Genomic DNA, 20,655 nt, shown 5'->3' on the forward strand with positions numbered 1-20,655 from the left:
GCCCTGGAGTCTGCTTCAGCATCGCTGCTCTCTAAATATAGCCACAGCAAAGTGTGTCAGCAGCAGGAGCCACCCTTGGCTGCAGGTAAGGCATCTCCCAGGGCTCAGAGGGCAGAGCTTCCCAGTGCCAAGCGTGGCTGCTACTGGGAGCCACTTCTAGTGGGGTTTTGCTCAGTTTCAGACCATTGGGACTGTCCTCTGTGGTCTTCTGGCTAATACATAGAATACATAGAATAAGCCAGGTTGGAAGAGACCTTCAAGATCATCACATCCAACCCATCAACCAATCCAACACCACCCAAACAACTAACCCACAGCACCAAGCACCCCATCAAGTCTTCTCCTGAAAACCTCCAGTGATGGCGACTCCACCACCTCCCCAGGCAGCCCATTCCAATGGGCAATCACTCTTTCTGTATAGAACTTTTTCCTAACATCTAGCCTGAACCTCCCCTGGCGCAGCCTGAGACTGTGTCCTCTTGTTCTGGTACTGGCCGCCTGGGAGAAGAGACCAACATCCGTCTGTCTACAACCTCCCTTCAGGTAGTTGTAGAGAGTAATAAGGTCACCCCTGAGCCTCCTCTTCTCCAGGCTAAGCAACCCCAGCTCCCTCAGCCTCTCCTTGTAGGGCTTATGTTCCAAACCCCTCACCAACTTTGTTGCCCTTCTCTGGACTCATTCCAGCAAGTCAACCTCCTTCCTAAACTGAGGGGCCCAGAACTGGACACAGGACTCGAGGTGCAGCAATGTTGCACCTGGACTTGAAGATGAGACACAGATAGCTGACTCTTGCCACAGGTTGTGACTTACAGGAGGCTGTGACACTGCTCTATGGTTTCCTCAAAGCCTTCTCCTCAGAGTCTTGCTCTGCACATGCAAAACCAGAGTCTAGAATTGTTCAGGCTGGAAAGGACCTTTAGAGCATCAAGTCCAACACCACCAAGTCTACTCCTAACCCTTGTCCAACAGGTCCATGTCTCTCCTGGGCTGGTATCACCCAGCGTTCCAGCACCCCTGCTGGGTTCAGGGTCTGCTTGGCCCCATTCAGAGTAATGCCAGGAGTGACTCTTGGCCACTCATCACCAGACCAGCCCCAGACCACCTCACAAAGAGAGCTCTGGTGCTTTGCAAGGCCTCATGTTTCCACAGTACAGCAAAAGCAGCCTTGCAGGTCAGGGGTAGCAGAAATGACCACAGCAAATCCTGTGGAAGGTTGTTCAGCTGTGGGGGGTGGAGGGAAGAGACAAGTCCCTGCTCTGCTCCTGTCCCAGCTCACCCAGCCCTTGACAGGCCAGGGGGTGATGGCTTTAAACTGAAGGAGGGAGATTCACACTGGAGAGAAAGAAGAAATTCTTCACTGTGAGGGTGGTGAGAGTCTGCCCCAGGCTGCCCAGGGCAGTGGGAGCTGCCCCATGCCTGGAACCATTCCAGGTCAGGTTGTTTGGGGCTCTGAGCAACCTGTTCCAGCTGCAGATGGAAGCAAGTAGCAGCTGAGGGCTGGAGCTGCATCATTGCCTGCAGCTGCAAACGCAGGACTCTGCAGCCCTCTGGTGCCCAGGAAACAGATGGGAAAAGCAGAATTTGTGCCAAGCATGGGGAAAAGGACAAGGACAGCCCAGGGTGAGGGTCCTTCACCTCCTGCAGCCAGGGATTTCTAGCCCGGAGCAGGCAGGAGCACATCACCTGAGGGCAGGGACATGAGCTGAGGCTCTCAGGTTGCTCCAGGGCATGATCTAACGTGGACCAGTGTGTGCCTAGGTGGCCAAGGAGACCAGCACCATCTGGCCTGCAGCGGCAGCAGCAGCGCGGCCAGCAGGACCGAGGAAAAGATTGAGCCCTGTGCTGGGCACGGTGAGGCCACACCGCAATCCGTGGTCTCTGCAGCCCTCTAGTGCTCGTCATAGATGAGAAAGCAGCGCGCTGACAAGGGAAAGGGACAGGGATGGCACAGGGTGAGGGTTCTGTCACCACTACCGAATTGTTCCCCTCTCCCTTGTCCCTGCAGCAATGCCAGCAGTCTCCTGGTGTCTGCAGCAAGGTTTCCTCAGGAGCTCCCTGACCCCTTCCTGCTGCAGTTTGTTTATTCTCCAGAGCAGAACAGAACCATCCACACCTTGGTCATCTTTGCCACCCCTGGCTTTCACCTGCTGCCAGGACAGAGCTCCAGCTGGGATCTACCCAAACAGCTGGAATGCTTCAACAAGCTCCTGGCCCACAAAACATGGCAGAGAAGGGCACAGGGAGAGCTTGTGGGTGGGAGCCACCAGCACCTAGTGTGGAGGCGATTCATGAACTTTCAGCCCATGGAAGGGAGGTTCAGTTTAAGTCCCCTCCCAAAGGACATCCCATCTCCTCTTCTCCTGCCTGCCCTGTTCAGCTACGGTTTTCCACACTGTAGGAAAGTGGTTTGATTTATAGGAGAGCATGAGGGACCTCTACCCTGGTCACCTGCTTATGCTTCCATCATCTTTGGGGCCCCTCACCTGGGCTCCTCACTCCTAGAAGGACATTGAGGGGCTGGAGTGTGTCCAGAGAAGGACAAGGAAGCTGGGGAAGGGTCTGGAGAACAGGGCTGGTGAGGAGCAGCTGAGGGAACTGGGGGTGTTCAGCCTGGAGAAGAGGAGGCTGAGGGGAGACCTCATTGCTCTCTACAGCAACCTGAGAGGAGGTTGGAGCTAGGTTGGGCTCGGTTCCTTCTCCCTAGTATGAAGTGATATAACGAGAGGAAGAGACCTGGAATTGCGCCTGGAGAGGTTTATCACGGGCGTTATCCCAGGAGAAACCTTCTCCTCCCTTTCCCGGCCGCTCAGCGCCGGTCGGTACCGGCACTGCTGCTGTTCTGGTTGTCACCACAGGGAGGCGACAGCACCCCGGGTCTGGAGCTCCAGGAGCGGCGCCGCTGCCCCGCGCAGGCTGCTCGGTACCTGCGGAGGTGTCAGAGCCAGGCGGAGGCTCTGCTCCAGCAGCCCCAGAGCTTGCGAGCAGCTTCTCCTGCCTCTGTGAAGTAAAAGAGCCGGGAGTAATGCGACTGCTCCACACCTCTGATCTAACCCTAGCCTCCCGAATCCTCTCCAGCTGTGGTTCTGGAGCGTGCCCTCAGTGCTGGGGGGTTGTGTGTCTGTAAATTGAGTTAACCTCTGATGCAGCCTCAGTTAGAATCTAACTGGCAGCTGCTGTTGGGGGGCAGGGAAGAACGGGGTCCAGTCTCTGCACCATCAATGGCCCTGGTTAAATGACACTGGAGCATTAAAAGAAAGAAGGGAGGAAAGTACTTGGCAATACTATAAAATGAAATGAGAGGCTGAGGGGTAGGCCAGGGGTAGCTGAGGCTCTCTCTTCCTGTGCCCTGACATTTGCAAATCATTGCACTTAATGAAACATTCACCAACTTCCCCTACTCCAGGAAGAAGCCAGCTACTCGAGTCCCTGCTTGTCTGTCTTTCATGCTTTGCTCTGTTTTTCATTTGCTGCCAAGAATTTGCTTTGCCCGGGTCGGGAAATGCTGGCACAGCTCAGCCAGCTTAGCTGCAGGAGCCAGAATCCAGGTTGTAGTCAGCCAGACTCCCGAGGAGAGAATCTCTAGCCTGGGGCTTTGGCAGCCAGGACACAGGTGGGCTTTCAGAAGTTCATTTCAGGGCCTTTTCATGAATACTTTTCTTCTTCAATAACCTGGCCTCAGATCTAAGAGTGCTCCCCAGTCCCCATCTTGTCATTTACAAGATCCTACCCATCGAGCTGTTTCTCTTCTTTGCCTGGGATGGCTGAAAGAAACTGGAGAGGAAATTCATCCTCATGAGGGTGGTGAGGCACTGGAACAGGCTGCCCCAGGAAGTTGTGGAAGCTTCAAGCCTGGCAGTGCTCAAAGGCAGGTTGGATGGGGCCTTGAGTGACCTGGCCTGGTAGGAGGTGTCCCTGCCTGTGGCAGGGGGCTGGAACTGGGTGATTTGTTAAGGTCCCTTCCAACACAACCCTTCGGCCAGAGGAACTGCAGGGTTTGTGCCTAGGAACACTGACTCCAGCCGTGTGCCAGTACAACATCTGAACATGGCTGGCTGGGGCAAATTAGTGCTTTGTAAATAACAAAGCAGCCAGCAAGCTCCAGCTGGCAAATCTTGTCCATATCCTCTTGCTCTACACATGGCCATACTCTGAGCTGCAGCTGCAGGTGCAGAGACATGCCCAGGGTTAAGCTCTGAGCTGCAGTGTGCACATGTTGAGTAGTTTAGATGGACACATCTGAAGAGAGCTGGGAGCAGAGCAGATCACTCTGGAGAAGGGTTTCTCTGGCTGGAGGGAACTGGGTGTAGCATTACTACAGCTCAGTGAGTAACACCCTGGTGTGTAACAAATCCATGGGCCACGCATTCTTGACGGCTGACAGATCGTCAGGTCCTCCTCGCCACAGTGTGCTGCAGGATACTGTGGCTGAGGGTGGTATCAAGTGTCCTGATGTCTGGAATCCCGGCTTGCAGAGAAGAGGTTTATTTGTCAGAGCAAATTACCAGTCATTAATTCTGATGTATATTACTCAGCCACTCAGAGGCAGCAGTGAAGATCAAGGCAAATCAAACTCCCTAGAAGCGCAGGTGGGAGAGTCTGCAACAGGGGAAGGTCTTCTGAACACAGGGGAGGGATCGTGGAATCATTTCAGTAGGAAAAGACCTTTAAGATCCTCGAGTCTGGCAGTGCCTATCTCTACAGCAAGCCTGGATGGAGGGAATCAGAGAGAGACAAAGAGACCTGCCCAGGGCACCACAACAGCTGAGCAGCAGAGCTGCCCCAACTGCTCCTCACTGGTAATGGAACATAACAAACAGCCATTAGCTCCCTGGATTTTCGTGCCCCAGTGCAATGAAACAGCTGGCTTGGTTCTGAGATGTTCTGATTGACCACAGTTCCCTTTGCCTTTCAGGAGAGATGGGCAGGCAGCACACAGCAGGCACAAAAGCCTCCCGGATCTGGTTACTGACGGCCCCAGAGGGATGCTGAGAACCTGCATCTCCTCAGCTCGGACCGAATGCTTGGTAAGGAGCCTGCCGCTGGGCCTGGTATTGCTGCTGCCTGGCTGAGGCTGGTAGGTGCTGGTGGACATCCTGCACCACAGCCAACTCAACCAGCGGCTCCAGCCTGGCTGGGGCTGGGACATCAGAGCTGCCCCGCAGGGTCCAGGTCCGTACACGGCTTGTGCCGGTGGCACCAGTTTGAAGTAGTTTATCGAGTCCCAGTTGCAGCACTAGAGTCAAGTGGAGGCTGCCGTCAGCGAGTGCCAGGCCAGTCTCAAGGAGAACATTTCGTCCCCTGCAGAGCCCTGTGAGCACCTCTCCAGGCGCCTGGGCTGCTTTCCGAGCGCCCGGGTTGTTTTCTCGGTTATTAATGAATTACCTTCAAAAATCTGCATTCCTGAGGCAGCGGCGCCGGGAGAGGGGCAGAGCAGCCCCGGGACGCAGCCGCCCCAGCCGCCCGCCCTGCCCGGCCCCTGCCCCCGCGCTCCTCCCCCGGCCCCGGCGCGCCGGCAGCGCAGGGCTCGGCTCCCGGGGCGGGGCGGCCCGGAGCAGGTGACCCCCGCCGGGGCGGGCACAGCCTCCTCCTCCCTGCTCCCTCCCTCGGCTCGGAGGGGCAGGGAAGTTGGGCGCTGTCGGGAATTGCCGGGGCATGGCGGAGCGGCCCAGGGCGGGGGGTCGCAGGCAGCGCCGGGGGGCGGCGGCGGGCGAGAGGCCACGCTGAGCCGAGCCGAGCTCCGGGGAGCCGCGGGCGCCGGCATGGCTCGCTGGATCCCCACCAAGAAGGAGAAGTACGGGGTTGGTGAGTGCCAGCCCGGGCTGCTCGGGCACCCGGCGTGCCCCTCCCTGTCTGCTCTCCGCTCCTTCCCCGCGGCTCCTTCCCCGGAGCCTCCTCCTCTCCGGAGCCATCTCTCCCATTCCCGGAGCTTTTCTCCCTCCCCGGGACATAGCTCCCCGCACTCTCGCTGCCGATCCCGCGGTCCCCCAGCCCTACAGGCTGCTTTGCCTCCCCCCTCTCCAGTGGCTCCTTTTCCCTTGAAGCCCCTGGGTCTCTTCCCCCCCGAGCAGTTTCTTCTCTGTGCTGAGTTTGTGCTCTCCTGCAGTGCCAGGTTCCAGCAGCGGCTGCTCGCTCTGAGCCCCCAGGGATGAGGCACTGGTGGGTGCCCACCTCCCCCCGGCAGCTCCGGGGTGCCGCAGCCCTGCGGCTCGGGGCGGTTTTGCCTTTTCAGCACAAGTGACTGCCGCTGTCCCCGAAGGGAGACGTGGCTGGGACGTGCTGGCAGGGCGAGAAGGCTGCAGAGAGTGAATGCAGGACTGGCAGGGGCAGATCTTTGCAGGGGTGGAGATCCTGACAGTCAGGGGGAGGAACAGTGAGAGCTGAGCTGGTACCTGTGTGTGAGAGGAGGTGCTGAGTGCTGGCTCCCTGCTCTCTAGCAGGAACATGCCAGAGGTGTCCCTGACGACTTCTCCTTTTCTTGAGACTCCGTCACATTGAAACCTGCACAGTTCTGAGGCTGCTCGTGAGAACTGAAGAGAGAAGAGCAGGCAGGAAACCACCAATGACACAACTCCGGGCAGTTTATTTTCATGAGGAGTGCTCTCTGCCCCTTGTGCTCCACCGCGGGGCTTCCTGATGGGAGAAGATGTTTTGCTTTGATGCTTGCAAAGTGTTAACTGTCCTGACTCCTACAGAGTTAGAGTTGTTCATTCCAGCTGAGCCCAGGAGTTTGCAGGTGAGGAGCCTCATCCTGCAGAGTTTTGCACAGTCGATGGGAAATTGTTACTCCGATTCGAAGTGGCTTTGTGGAGAGGCAGATCAGTTCTTGCAGGACTGTGGCTTAAGCTTCAGAGATCCTGTACCCAGCAGAACCTTATCAGCTTTCTGCTCTGGTAGCTGGGAGGGTGTGGAGTGCTGCACGCCCTGAACTTTGGCTCCTTCTGCAGAGGTAGCAGCCTGGGGCTGGGCGAGGTTCCTCTGCAGCAGGAATTCAGAAAGGCTGGGGTTACAATCAAGTACAATCCATGGTGGTAGTGGCTGTGCTGCATTGTGGTGGAGAGCTCTCAGCACACCTTGAGCAAGGCTCCTGTACCTCAGGAGTGGCCTTGGGTAGTGGATGAGTCAGAGGCACTCCTGCAGCTTCCCCTTTATTGGCTTCCGGGAAGGTTTTGTGTGCCGGCTGGGGCCAGCTGCTGCTGACAGCTCCTGACCCAGAAAGGGCACAGGAGAAGGGGAAAACTGCCTGTTCCTCATGCTGCCCATCAGAAAGTGTTGGTGGGACATCCCCTTTCCTGTGTGCTCAGACAGCTGTGTGAGGAAGGGAAGCCTGGGCTTGCATTTAATTTGCAGCCAGAACCGATGGGGTTAATCCACAGGCACCCAGCAGAGTTATTTCTGCAGTGCCCAGCTTTATCAGGAGGGGGTTGATGCATGGCATTAATGGGATCAAAATTTGGCTGCATCCCATGCCATGCTCAAGCCTTGTGCTCACCTACCAGCCCCTGCTGGCTTTGTGCTTCACTTGGAGAAGCTGATGAGGTCTGAAGGCAAAATGTGAGCTTTTGGGGCCACTCGTCTGTCTGCTGACCAAGATGCCTCTTGGTGCCAGTTGTGAAGGTGGCTGTGGTGCCACTGATCTCTATGACACAGGCCAGCAGATGGTAACAACTTCCAGTCCCTGGTAGCTTGGCTAAGTTGATAGCTCTGAAGTGTGAAGATGCAAGTTAGGGAATCACAGAAACACTGAAGCAGGAAAGATCTCTGAGGTCAGCACTTGGCCTTGTTGCACTGCAGTTCAGTGTTTGTGTGGCTGTTACTGAGCTGTGCTTTGGAAACTAATCTGGAGCCACTTGGAGTCATCTAGCCACAGCTCTGTAAGTCACAGCAGCAGAGTCAGGAATTCCAGGAAGCAAACTGTGATTCAGGGTCACTTGTCTGAGTTTTGCATGAGAGTGCAGTAGGGCTTGTGTCCTGCACCGTGCTCTCCAGGTCTGATGAGTGTGGGTTCAGGCTGGTTTGCTGCCTCAGTTGGTTAGGCTGCAGACTGCCACCCTTTACCAATCTGCTCTCACCCTGGGGTTTTGCTTTTGGAGCAGGCTGTTCTGGTAAGCTGACAGGAAATTGCCCCTGATGCTTTCTGGCCACCTTTGGAACCCACCCTGGTTCCCTGCTGGAGCTCAGGCCTGCTCTGGCCATGGACAAGTGTTTACTCAGTCAGAATCCCATGTGGTGGCTGAGGGGAGCTCAGCTGCCTCACACCTCAGGAATGGCAGCAATTGTTCAGAGGTGAACCAGTGCCTGCCAGCGAGGTCATGATTTATGTGAGGAGAAATGCAGAGGATCAGAGAGGAAGAGAGAGTGCTGCAGGATGAGATTTTCTTACTGATGGTTTCATTTGTGAGGACTTCTGATGTGCTGAGCCATCCAGGCTTGGCTTCACCTTCAGACCTCGTAGATCTTCTGCACAGCTGTCTGGCAACCCAGGCTGTGATCAAAGGGGTTCCATGGCATTGGTAGAACTCCATCATGTAAACTGGGGCAAAACTCAGATTTGCTGCAACTTGCTGCCTGCCCTCTGCCTCCTGTTCCTGCAGAACACTTCTGCCTTGAAACTCAAGTCTGGTGGTGTGCAGCAGGTTCATGGCAAGGGCTCTAGAAGGATAGACAGAAGGATTCCTACTGCAGAAGTGATTCTCTTCTTTCCATTAAGGGCTGTCAGGGATTGTGGTACATTTGCCAGGAAGCCTGCTGATAAAACAGGGACATAAATCTGAATTATTAAACAGCTTCCTAGGTGGCCAGTCTGTGGTTGCCTTCGGAAATGGGAGAGGTTACAGAGTGCCGGCTGAGCTTCAGTGATGGAAGTGTCTCTGGTACAGTGCAGGCTGTCCCTCCTCAGAAGGCCTCCCAGGATTAGAGGTGGGGAGCACTCTTTAAAGGGTGAATTGCTCAGGCAGCCTCTTGAAGCTTTCAGGGAGGTGTCTGGCAAGATGCCAGAACACAGCTAGAAAATCCCAGCAACTGTTCCATGGAGATTATTGTTTGGCCACGATTTTGCTGTCCAGTTTTTGGAGGAGCTGCTGCAATGAAAGTGGCTGTTCATCAGGATACAATGGAGATAATCATTTGTTTCTGCTCTTGGGCAGCTTGGTACTTTGATCCTCTGTAATCACAAACCAGTTCTTGCCTTCGGCTCTAAAGTTCTTTTTCAGAATGTCCCAGGCAAGTGGTGGCCAGGTCGTTGTGATGGAGAATGCAAGGGCAGCTGAAATGTGAGAGCTGATTCCTGCAGCACCTCCACCCTCACTGCTCTGATGATGCTCTTGGGGCTTCAGGCTGCAGAGAGCTTCATGTAAAGGAATGAGGTAGCTCCAGAAATGGCAGGGAAGGCTGCAGTGAGTGGTGCCCAGTTCCCAGTCCTTTACCTGCCTGCATCCTGTGCAGTTTAATGGAGATTGATTTGCTTACTGCAGATCTGGGAGTCGTTGCCAGTAGCTTGTTCTTCATCCTCCTTGGCAGCACAGGGATCAGTATTACTGTTTGGCTTTATTCCTTCCAGAGAAGGACCCTTGGTGCCCAGCCAGGATTTCTTGCTCATCCTTTCAGCACTGTTCTCCTGTTTGCTGTTTGCTTGTTACCTGAGAGAGGTGGCAAGATATAACTCTGGGATTAAAGGGCTCTGGAAGTGTGAAGCTGTGGGTCTGGCTGTGCAGCACCAGGTCTCTGCTCAGAGCTTTGTGTCCCTTTGCAGTCCTGAATCAATGAAACTGCAGGCACTCAGCTGAGCTGCTGGCCTGTGGAGAGTGGGAGCTGAAGGTGCAGAGGCAGCTGAGACCCTCTGGCTATGCACAGCAGAGATGCTGCTGGAGGCAGCCCTGCCAGCACCAGGCAGCTCTGGTGCAGTGCAGGTGGCAGCATGTCCCAAGGCTCTGGAAGTGCAGTGGGCCAAGCTGTGCTAAGACTTCTTCTCATGCCGGCTGTGGTTGATTCCTTGGCCATTGTCTTCCAAGTCTGCTGCTCCAAAAGCACAATGAAGAGATCACGAAAGACCTTCGGGGGATCGAATTTGCATGACACCAGAGGGGTAACCTGAGCACAAACCAGGCTCTGATTCAGCTAGAATGGCCAAAGTGTTGATTCTGTGACCATGTGGTGGTAGAGGCCATATTCCAGGGCCGAAGGATTGCTCTGAAGGACAGGACTATGACTTAACATCCTTTGGGGAGGATACTGATCCTTCGGGCTGGATGTTGCTGCTCACATTTCAAAGAGGCAGAATAAAGCTGCAGGGCTTGAAAGATCCACACCTTACAATAATGTCAAGCACCCTCTAGCCTACTGAGATCTAAAAGCCACCTGTCCTTCGGTATCTCCTTGTAGCCTTGCCAGCAGATGGAAAGGAGCAGCCTTGTCTTGTATCCTGTGTGTTGGGGAGGTCACTGTGCCACAGGGAAGGCAGTTGAATGTGCATCTTGGTAGGTGAGTGCAGTCATCAAACCCACCAGGTAGATGTGCCTTGTGAAGCTAGAGCTGGTAAAGATGCAGCTGTGATAGCAGCAGGATCTGAGGCTGCTCTGGAGTGCAGCAGTAACAGCCCTGGCAGCTGCTGCTGCACCTTTCCTCCCTGAGCCAGCTTCACCCTGCTCAGAACTGAACCTCCAAAGCAGGAATGGCAGCTGGTGTCACTGCCACCTTCTGTGCCAGCTGGAGGAAGGTTGGCTCCATGAACAACAGCTGGGTTGAGACCCACTAAGCCAAGGACCACCTCCCAGACCCCACAGGCTTTGTGTTGTCATCTTTCTGCACTTGGAATCTGCTTTTGGCTCCTTAGTTCCAAGCTGGGTCTCCTCCTGGGTCTCTGTTCGTTCCACATGAGCTCTGACATGCTGCTGCATGTTGCTTGCTTGAGTCAAGCAGATCTGAAGCAGGCTGCAGCCTCAGAAACTGTTTTACACCTCAGTATTTTATCAGCCTTTTTGCCTCTGAGCTCTGGCAGGTGGGCATCATTCTCCCTGCCTGCAGGTGGAGGCTGGCAGAAGCCAAAGGGATTCCTCCTCACCACAGCCTGGGGAGTCTTGCAGACCACCCTTAGTGGTGGAGGTGCAGCAGAGTGTGGGTTGGTGCCCTACAGTGCAATAAATGTTGGAGGGGAGGATGAGTAATGGGAGTCCTGCAGACAGGAGAAGGTGGAGATGGGTTTTTTTCCCTTTCTAGTCACTGTCTTTTGCTTCAGCAGTTCTGAGCCCTCTTGGCTTCCCTGATCTGAGTCTGCTCAGAAGCTCTAATTAGAAGACTTGGGCTAATTTCTCCGTGGGTCTGCCACTTGCTTCAGAGCATTCTTGTGGCACCAGCTGTGGTTTCTGAAGCCATAAGAGACCATTAGCTCATCCAGCTGGAGCACTTGTGTCATGCTCATGGAGCCCAGGGGCTGAGGGTGTAAACTGGGGGTTTCTCTAAAGCAGGCCAGGCTTGAAGAGATTAAACCTGGAGCCTAGGTCCTGATGCCACCCCTGACAGAGCGAGACAGGAGCATCCACAAGCTGGTGATGGCATCACTGGGAATCATCCCCAGTCTCAAGTTTGGAAATTAGTTGGATTCAACCTGTGCAGGACAGACTCTGCCAAGCCTTGGCTGCTCTGCCTGTCCCAGCTCCAGGATGCTGCTCTCTTACTCAGAGGAAGTCAGGAAAATCTGAGCAGGCTCTTGGCCAGCTGTGCTGGGCAGGCACTTCCCTGTCCTGGCAGGTGAGCAGCAGCAGCCTGCTGTTGGAACAGGCTGAGCTTGGAGCTGGCAGTGTGGGAAGTGTGCTGAGGACAGTGACTCTTCCTGCTGCTCCTGCTCTTCCCATGGCTCTCAAAAGCAGGGAATGAGCAAAGGGACAGTGAGGCTGTGCCCTGCCCTCCTGCACAGGCAGCAGTGCCTCTTCTGTCAGTTCAGTGGCCTGTGTAAGAGCAGCAGGCTTCAAAATGTTAGGGATGAGTAAAAGCCCTTCCAAGTGTATTCCTGTGTGTGAGGGCAGCCTGGAGCAGTAAGGACAGAGGATGTTGAAGGTTCACCTCTAGCTCATCAGCTGTTTGCCTCTGGAGTCTAATGATGGCTGTTAATGAAAGCATTTCCAGCCCCTGATCCTGTTACTCTGGATTATTTGCATTCAAAATGCTAAGCAGTCACTGGGAACTTTGCAGATGAAGCTGAACATCATCCCTAACCCTGTCAGGAGCAGTCACTGCTGATCTAGCAGCCAGTCAGTGGCCATGGGACCAGGGCTGACTGCCCCAGACATGGCAGTCTTGGTGCCCTGGTTCTTCGTTTCGCAGACACAGATTCCTGGGCAGTTACCAGAAGGTTTTTGCTCCAACATCAAAAGGCCTTTGTTCCTATGGAGAATGAATTCCTTGGGCAGTTCCTTGTTGTTTAAATAAAGGCTCTGTTTTTTGGGTTGCATGTTGGCAGCAGAGAGCATCCCAGCCCTCTCCAAACAGGGCTGTTCAGCACAGAGGCTGCCTGGGTGCCTGGGAGAGGCTTTGACTGCAGCTGAAAGATGCCAGGAGATGAACTCTGCCTATTGCAACAGCCCTGAATGTGAGCCTTTGTTCTGGGCAAGCAAGGCACAGCCCTGTGCTATCAGATAGTGGTGGGGGCAGCCTGCAGAGGGTGGGATGTGGCATTTGGAAGTGGTTCTGTGGCTGATGGGTGGAGGGCTGAGTGTTCTGAGCCGGCTCACAGATAGCATCTCACAGGGACTCTGTTTTTCAGGCCAATAGTCCATGTTTTGAATGCATGTGAACAAGTTCTCAAGGGAAGGATTCAGTTTCATCCTGCTTTGAGGTCTGACACTTTCTGCCTCCTTCACTTCAGTGTGGGACTGAAGTGTCCTTTCCCATCCCTGCAGTCTGGCTGGTGGTGGTGTCTGTGGTGCCTCAGAGCAGTGTGCCCCTGACATCCCCTGTGCACACCCAGTTGTGCAATGCCTTTAGAGTCTCTTCTCAACCCACTTTGGGGAATCCCCTCCTGCCCTGAAGCACAAAAAATGCTTCTCCTTATCTCCACCTGCATGACTCTGGCTGCTGTCATCACTTATCTGCTGCCCTTTTCAGATCAGCCCTGATGGTGACTCCTCTGCCCTTCCCTCCTCGTGGATTCCATGGGCTGGAGACACAGTGGAAACCCTCAGTTCTTAAACTCTTCACTCATCAAATGGGGGGGCTGTAAATTAACCCCCACGGGACATTGCCTTTGTTCTGCTCAGAGAATGTGATCATTGAAACAGATCTGGGACCTCCTTCTTGTGGATCCTGTTTTCCCCCTCTGCCTGTTTATTTAGATTAAATTTGCTGGACTTCAGTCTGCTTTTCATTCAGGCTGATAACAGTAACAGGATCAACCAGCCTGAAGTCAGTTTCAAAGGAGCAAATCTCAGCTGAAGTTTAACTTGAAATGAAAAGACTTAGCCTGAGCTGTTCCTGCACTGCTGGGGACAGAAGGCTCTGTATTTTTTTTCCTCCTTCTTCTTCCTTTCTTGCTGCTCTCTGAGGATTCTCTCTGAAGGGTGTTTTTTTCCATGCCATGTCCATGTTTGTTGTGTGCAGCTTCCTTTTAAGTCTGGAAGAGGTCAGATTAGATACACACAATGCAGAGGAGAGTGAGCAGCTCTCAGAGCTGGGACTGCTGGGGACAGGGCTGGCTTCGAGAGCAGCAGGAAGCATCCCTGAAGCTCCCAGGGAAAATATGCCAGCAGTTGGCCTCTGCTATCCTCCAGCAGCACCACTGGGCAGGGGACTGCAGGGACCCTCTGTGCTTGCTTAATTCAGCCTAGCAAAGCAGGGTGCTACAGCCCCTGCCTGGCTTTGTCTCTGGCCATGAGCGTTACCCAAATGTTTTGTTTTTCTCAGACATTGATGGATTTGTACTTCTGGGCCTGTTCTCAGAGGCATTTTGGGTGTCCAAACTGCATACCCAGGTCAGCAGTCAGCTTCTAATGTCTTGGCCTGCAGCAGCACTGTGAGGAGGGAAGGAAGGTGGCTGCTGCAGCAGCCAGGGCCATAGGAGCAGGAGTCCGGGAAGGTTCCTGCCAGCCTCTGGCAAACAGGCAGAGGTTCGGGCACTGAGGGCAGGGTGGGCAAGGGCCAGGGCCACTGCATGATGCCAGCCCCTGCAGCATGAGGCAGTGAGCATCTGCCCCTGGTCAGGGGATTCACATCAGTGCTGCTCCTGGTTATTTATAGCTGCAGGGTTAAGGAGAGCCAAGAGCAGTGAGGTCACTTCCAGCGCGGGGAGCCGCAGGCATCTGCTTGCTCTGGGCGCTGGCCAGGAGGCACAGCAGCTCCTGTGAGGGCAGCACAGGCATCCCATGGGAACTTCCCAGCACAGGAGCTCACAGCTTTATTTATTTATTTCATCTGCAGGGAGACTTCTTCAAATACAGCCCCTGGGAGGTCTGAAGAATTTTCCCAAAGCCCCTTGCAGCCAATGGTTCAGCCTGGAGCCCTGGGGGGGTGGTGTGGCAGAGCAGCAGCTCAGGCACTTGCTGTTGTTCTGGCAGTGCCTGGGGATGCTCCACTGGGGTCAGTCCAGTGCAAAGCCAACAAAAATGGCAATGATGTGACTGAACATCAGCTGAGGTGAGAGTGGCCTTTGCTGGGCAGGTTGTCAGTGAAGTAGAAGGCATAGAATGGCTTAGGGTGGAAGGGACCTGATGGATCATCTGCTCCAACCTCCCCACCATGGACAGGACTGTCCCCTGCCCTGTGTTCTCTAAGGCAGCAGTCAGACTTGGTTGGGTGTTAAAAACCTTTCTCCTCACAGGAACTGATGCTAGGATCTGCAGCTGGAGCTGGCAGGGACTTCTCTGGTGTGTTACATCCACAGGGGAGCTCAGGAACTTGAGAGAGCTTTTCCTAAATGCTTTGCTGCCTTCAGCAGCTGCTGTGATCCCAGACTCCAACTCTGCTCACCTCACACCTTCCAGGACTGTTTCTCATCTCTCTCCCCTCTCTTCCCTCTCTCAGCAATCTACAATTACAATGCTGCCCAAGATGTGGAGCTCTCCTTGGAAGTGGGTGACACTGTGCACATTCTGGAGATGTATGAAGGTAGGTGCTGATCCTTCCCAGCACTTTGCAGTGGGTTTTGGAAGAAACAATGATAAACCAGGATTCTTTTGGTTTTAAATAACACAGACTTCAGATCTAGGCTTTGAGCTTTGGGTCCACCCAGGAGCACAGAGCTCACTCTGCAGTGTTTTCTGCATGTACTTGATCTTTTGGATGGCAGTAAAACTGCTGCTCTGGCAGAGGTTTGTCAAGGTGAGAAATGCTCCTGGCTGCTCAGTCCTGGTGTTACACCACACCTGTTTGCCCTGGCTCCTCCTCACCAGGCCAGGCACTGGTGTAGTCCTGTGGAGCAGCTGCAAAGCAAGGATGATTTCTTTAAAGCAGCTTTTAACTTGAATTGGTTCTTTGATCTGAGACAAGGGAGGCAGTGGATGAAAGAAAAGCAGAGTGCAGATCTGATTGTTCCCCAGGTGATGCAGGTTTAACCCCAAATATCACCAACTGGCAGAGGGTGGTTTGGAAGGCCTCCAGTTTTGGAGCTTCCTGGCTTTTTTTGAGGTTGTTTCTCCAGGGTTCTGCTGGGAAGCTTTTTGTAATCCACAGCCCAATGTCAAACGTCTTGCAGCAAGGAAACGAGAATGAGCCTGGTGTGTTCCAGCCTCCTCCCTGAGCCAGGCTGTTTGGTGAGGATTCCAGCATGGAGCACAGCCACTTAATTACTGCAGGGGCTGTAGGAGCCACTGCTCCCCGTGGAAAGCTCAGTCCTCTTTCCAAAGCCTGAATTCAATCCTTTTCACCAGCAGCATCGGTTTGAAATGGACTCAGAGCACAAAACCTGGGAACAGCAAGCTGCTTGTTTAGCAATTTGTTCTTAGCCAGTTGTTCTCTTTCCACTTGGCTTTGACCTTGACGACGAAAACATCCCCCGGTGCCTACAGCCAAAGCAGCTGCTGCTGGTGTTCCTGCACTGATGTGTGAGTGGGGAGTGTTTGGCAGGGGAGGGAGAGAGGCTGAGAAAGGCAGAGCTTAGGCACTGGGTTTGGAAAAGGGCACGAGGAAGAGGGAGTGCCAGGGCTGAAACTGCCCTCGGGAGGAGGATGCATCTTGTCCTTCCCAAAGCTCACCTTAAAACCTGCAAATTGTGATGCTGTTTGTTTGGGAGGAGATTCTCCTGCCTTGCTGGGTCTGCTTTTCTTTTTCTGGGCCATCAGCTTTCAGCTTTGTTTCCACCTCTCTGTGGGTTGTTTCTGAGCTGTAGTGCTCTCACAAGAAGCTTTTTCTGTTCCTTCTCATGCTAATGATGTACCCTTGGAAATCCAACTCCAGGCTGATAAAAGTGGGCTTTTGTTCCTCTAATCACTGTTCTTATCTGGATACACAAGTCCTGATGTAGAAGAAGTTTCCATTTATCCAGGGCGGTGGCTCTGCAAGAGGAAGGGCTCAGAGATGCCTTCTGAAGTCATTCTCTAGTCAGTGTGAGTGAGCCCTGCAGCTCAGCTCTGCCTGAGGGCAACCCCTGGGCTGTCAGCAAAGCTCTTTACAGAATCTCTGGATCCCAGGGTTTGGAAGGGACCCCTGGGGATCATTCATTCCAAGCCCCCTGCTAAAGCAGGGTCACCCAGAGCAGGCTGGGGTCCCTGGGCAGCCCACTGCAGGGCTCTACCACCCCCACACCAAAGAAGTTTCTCCTCATGTTCAGATGGAACCTTCTGGGTTCGTTTGTGCCCATTGGCCCTTGTCCCTTCCCTGCCTCAGGATGCACAGGAGCACCTTTGTGAGCTACCAGAAGGTTCTCAGGGCTGTTGCACTGCAGTTCACTTCCTCTCTGCTGGTCCCCTAGAATGTGCTTCCCTTTTCTCCTGGCTGAAGGCAGCAGGTTTGCACTCCTCAGCCTCCTTCAGTGGAGGCTCTCTCTGCATCAAACAGCCTCACTTGACAGCTCTCTGCATTCTGCATGTGAGCTTGTGGCTGGCTCCAGCCTGTGCAGAGTTTGGTCCTTGACAGGAGGCAGCAAGGGTGAAGCTTGGGCTGGGTTTTGATGTTAACAAGAAATGTTATCTGCCCCTCAGCTGCCTGAAGAGCTCTGAGACGCAGCTGTGATAGAGCTAAGCCACAGCAGGGGATGTGTGAGGCAGAGGGCATTCAAGGGAGTTAAAGTGCAGGCCAGAGGGTGTGGATGGAGCTTGGTGACCCCTCTGCCAGGCAGGCTTCTCATGGACCCAGAGCCAGTGCTCCAGGCTGGAAGAGGAGCAGAGCCCTTGTGGTTGAGCACATGGCCTGGGGCTGCATCACTCTGCATGGCTTTTCCTTATCTCAAGTATTGGCATCTGAATAATTTTTCTTAGGTCTTCTGACCTTTTACACACTGCCTAAAATCCATGCAAGGAAAGGTGGAACTGAGGCCCTGTGCCCTGAGCAGCCAGACACAACCCCCAGCCTTGCTGATGGTTCTGTGCTGTCTTTGTGTAAGCAGACTTCAGCTGGAAGCAGAGAGCACTCAGGCACGCCAGTAGCCTGTCCTGCCTCTGGAGCTTTAGGCAGATTTTGCTGGGGTTTAAGAGGAAACCAAGCAACCCATGGAGGGCTGCCCAAAGCTTTTGCTCCTCTGAAGGGGATGGATGAAAATTACTGACAATCAGAGCAGAATCCTGGACAGGCAGCACAAGCTGCTTGCTGACACAGTTTTGCTAACACCCAGCATGGTTTTGTGCAATGACTGCAGAACAGTTTACAGAACTGTGGGTGAGGCCAGGAGCCCCTTTGAAATGAGGAGGCTGTGGTAGAGGAGGGCTGAGCCTGTGTCCAGTGTGTGGGAAGTGTCCTGGTTGAATTCCATGAGCTTTGTATCCCACTCTGAGTAACTTGTACTTGTAACTTGTACAACTAATTACAACTTAGGTAAAAATAGAAGCTAAATCTTCTCATCCCTAATCCAATGCCTTATCCATGGCTCCATGGTAATCTCACCCTCATCCTCTGGAAGGACTGGAATTTCTTATTTCTTCCTGAGTTACTGCTGGGATATTGGGTTTTGCATGGTCAGGCTGAGTCACCTTCTGAGTGCTTGAGAAAAGGGACAAGACTGTGCTTAGAAAAGAGCAAACACAGCTCCCCACACGCACTCAAGCCCCAGTAAAACCCCACCCTAAGCTCTGATTCATGGGCAAGGGGTCTGGGATCCATGGTTCTTCATGGAACCTTCTTTGGTAAATGTATGAATACGTGGAGGGGTGGAAAACACAAGAGAGAACAAATTGCACTCAAGGAAGCCAGCAGCCCCCAGCCTCCCCTCCCCTCCTCTTTGCCTGATTATTGCCTTTGAGCCCTGCAGAGCAGGAGGGGGAGGTTCATGGTGGGAAAAGAGCCTTCAGCCCTGCTCTTGGGACCCAAGCCTCCCACAGAGAGAGCAGGGGTGTCCATGGCCAGCTGATGCTGTAGGGACACAGTGGGGATGCCAGGTGCTTTAGACAGGAGAGGAGAATCCTAACTGCTTCTGTGTCTGCCCCAGGCTGGTACCGAGGCTACACGCTCCGCAACAAAGCGAAGAAGGTAAGGCCTCACCTCCCAGGGACCCTGAGCTTGATCCTTGCCAGCCCCTGCTGCTGCTGTCACCTGCTCTGCTGGGCCTCCTGTCTTGGAACCATGCAGGTCTCCTGAGCTCTGTGTCCTCCTCCTCCTCAGAGACAGAGACAAATGCCCCTGAGCAGCCTGGTTCAGAGCCACTGTCTGTGTGCTGTTCCCCTGTGAGCAGGAGCAGTGCAGCCTGAGCTCACAGAGCTGCCTGTTGCACATCTGCAGCACAAGGTTATTGCTTCATTGTTATGGGCTGGGACCTGGACACATCCAGCATTAGTTATGTGTGATGGTAAGGGTAGAGTTTGGATTTGCCTTGGAAAATACTGCCAGATTATGCATGCAGGGCTCCCAGACAGACCTGGAGAGGTCTGTGAAACAGGTCTGAGAACTGCATGGAAATTGGGGTTCCCATAGGAATCCTGGCACCTCTCATGTGGTATCTTACTTCCCAGTCCCATTTTTGAGTCATAAAGGCAGTGAAAAGAAAATGGAAGAAGACCAGAGCACTTCTAGGAGGTTTCTCTTAAGTAAAGGAAATTTGGGGCTGGTGCAAACCTGCAGATGCTGTGGTGTCACAGCAACCCCCACAGCACTCCAGGCTGGGGGCAGAGTGCCTGGAAAGCTGGCAAGCAGCTGGAGATGAGCCAGGGGGTGCCCAGGTGGGCAAGAAGGCCACCAGCAGCCTGGCCTGGAGCAGCAGTGGTGTGGCAGCAGGAGCAGGGCAGTGATGGTGCCCCCGGACTGGGCACTGCTGAGGCCACCCCTCGAACACTGGGGTCTGGGCCCTCACTGCAAGAAGGACATTGAGAGCTGGAACAGGTCCAGGGGAGGGCAACAAAGCTGGGGAAGGGTCTGGGGAGCAGGGCTGGGGAGGAGCAGCTGGGGGTGTTGAGCCTGGAGAGGAGGAGGGTGAGGGGAGACCCCCTGCATGGGAGTGCAGTCACTGATGTCTGGGTTTGCTCCTAGGGCATTTTCCCAGAGACATACATCCACCTGAAGGAGGCCACCGTCAAGGACCGGGGGTAGGTTGGCACTTCTGGAGCTCTGCTCTTGGGCCCCAAGCCAGTGGAATGCTGCTGCCTCTGGAAACAAAGCCCCAGCCTCAGGAGTGGCTGCCATGAGTGCTGCTGCTCTGTGCCCAGCACCAGTGCCAGGCTCTGGTGAGAGAGCTGCAGAACTTTTGTCATGTCAGAGCACTGCACACCAGAGAGCTGCTGGCAGAGGTGCAGCTCTGCTGAAGCAGTTAGCAGTGGGGCAGGTCAGCCAGGCTGCACTGCAGCTCCTCTGGGGACTGCTGCAAGTCATAACAGACTCCTGCTGGCAGCCAGCAGGAGTGTGGAGTCCTTCCTGTCTTGGAAAGCATCTGAGGAAATGACTTCTCCTAGAGCTGGCTCTGGGCTGACTGCAAGGAGGGGCAAAGAGCAGAGGCTGTAGAAAGTGCTTCAGCGGTGGCCAGGTGGCCACTGCAAGGGGTGACTGTTCCAGAGGGGGTTTCTGTCTGCTCCTGGTGTTTGTGGAATACATCCAGAGGAGAGCAGGACACGAGGAACTGCACCACACACACAGCTGGAGGCTGTGTGTGGGAGGAGCAGCCGAGCCCCCTGGGCTGTGTGAGTGCACTGTGACACCTTGGGTCTGTTCTCTGTTCTCTAGACAACATGAAACAGTGATCCCAAGTGAGCTGCCCCTGGGCCAGGAGCTGGCCTCTACCCTGAGGGAGTGGGCAGTTATCTGGCACAAGCTCTATGTGGTAAGTTGGGGTTCATTGCATGACTCAGGAGATCTGAGCCTGGACTTTCTGCAGGGCCCTTTAGGACTTGGAATGGAACATTTTGCAGACTGTAAAACTCTCATGGGTGCAGAGTTGGTGGTGAGAGGCTGGAGCTGTTCTGCTCTGCACTGGGCAGGCTGTGTGGGCACACAGAGCTGTGGGTTAGTCCTTGCTGCAGTGCCCACTGTGCCTGGGTGAGTGTGTGGTGCCAGCACTGGTCAGGTACCAGGCACCCTGCTGCCAGCTGGCTGAGGCTG

At 54.3% G+C, this 20,655-nt stretch overlaps 1 protein-coding gene across 1 annotated transcript in view; it reads left to right on the forward strand.

Annotated features, from left to right (window-relative positions):
• The first annotated feature begins 5,619 nt into the window (after positions 1–5,619).
• Positions 5,620–20,655, forward strand: part of DOCK5 (dedicator of cytokinesis 5) — a 46,186-nt gene continuing 31,150 nt past the window's right edge. Inside the window, exons 1-5 of the mRNA XM_054175034.1 lie at positions 5,620–5,802; positions 15,007–15,090; positions 18,560–18,600; positions 19,594–19,649; positions 20,281–20,377. Coding sequence (XP_054031009.1) covers positions 5,760–5,802; positions 15,007–15,090; positions 18,560–18,600; positions 19,594–19,649; positions 20,281–20,377 — 321 coding nt within the window. The 5' untranslated portion in view covers positions 5,620–5,759. The remainder of the gene's footprint in view (positions 5,803–15,006; positions 15,091–18,559; positions 18,601–19,593; positions 19,650–20,280; positions 20,378–20,655) is intronic.

The sequence above is a fragment of the Dryobates pubescens genome, chromosome 31 (genome assembly GCF_014839835.1).
Source record: "Dryobates pubescens isolate bDryPub1 chromosome 31, bDryPub1.pri, whole genome shotgun sequence".
NCBI lineage: Eukaryota > Metazoa > Chordata > Aves > Piciformes > Picidae > Dryobates > Dryobates pubescens.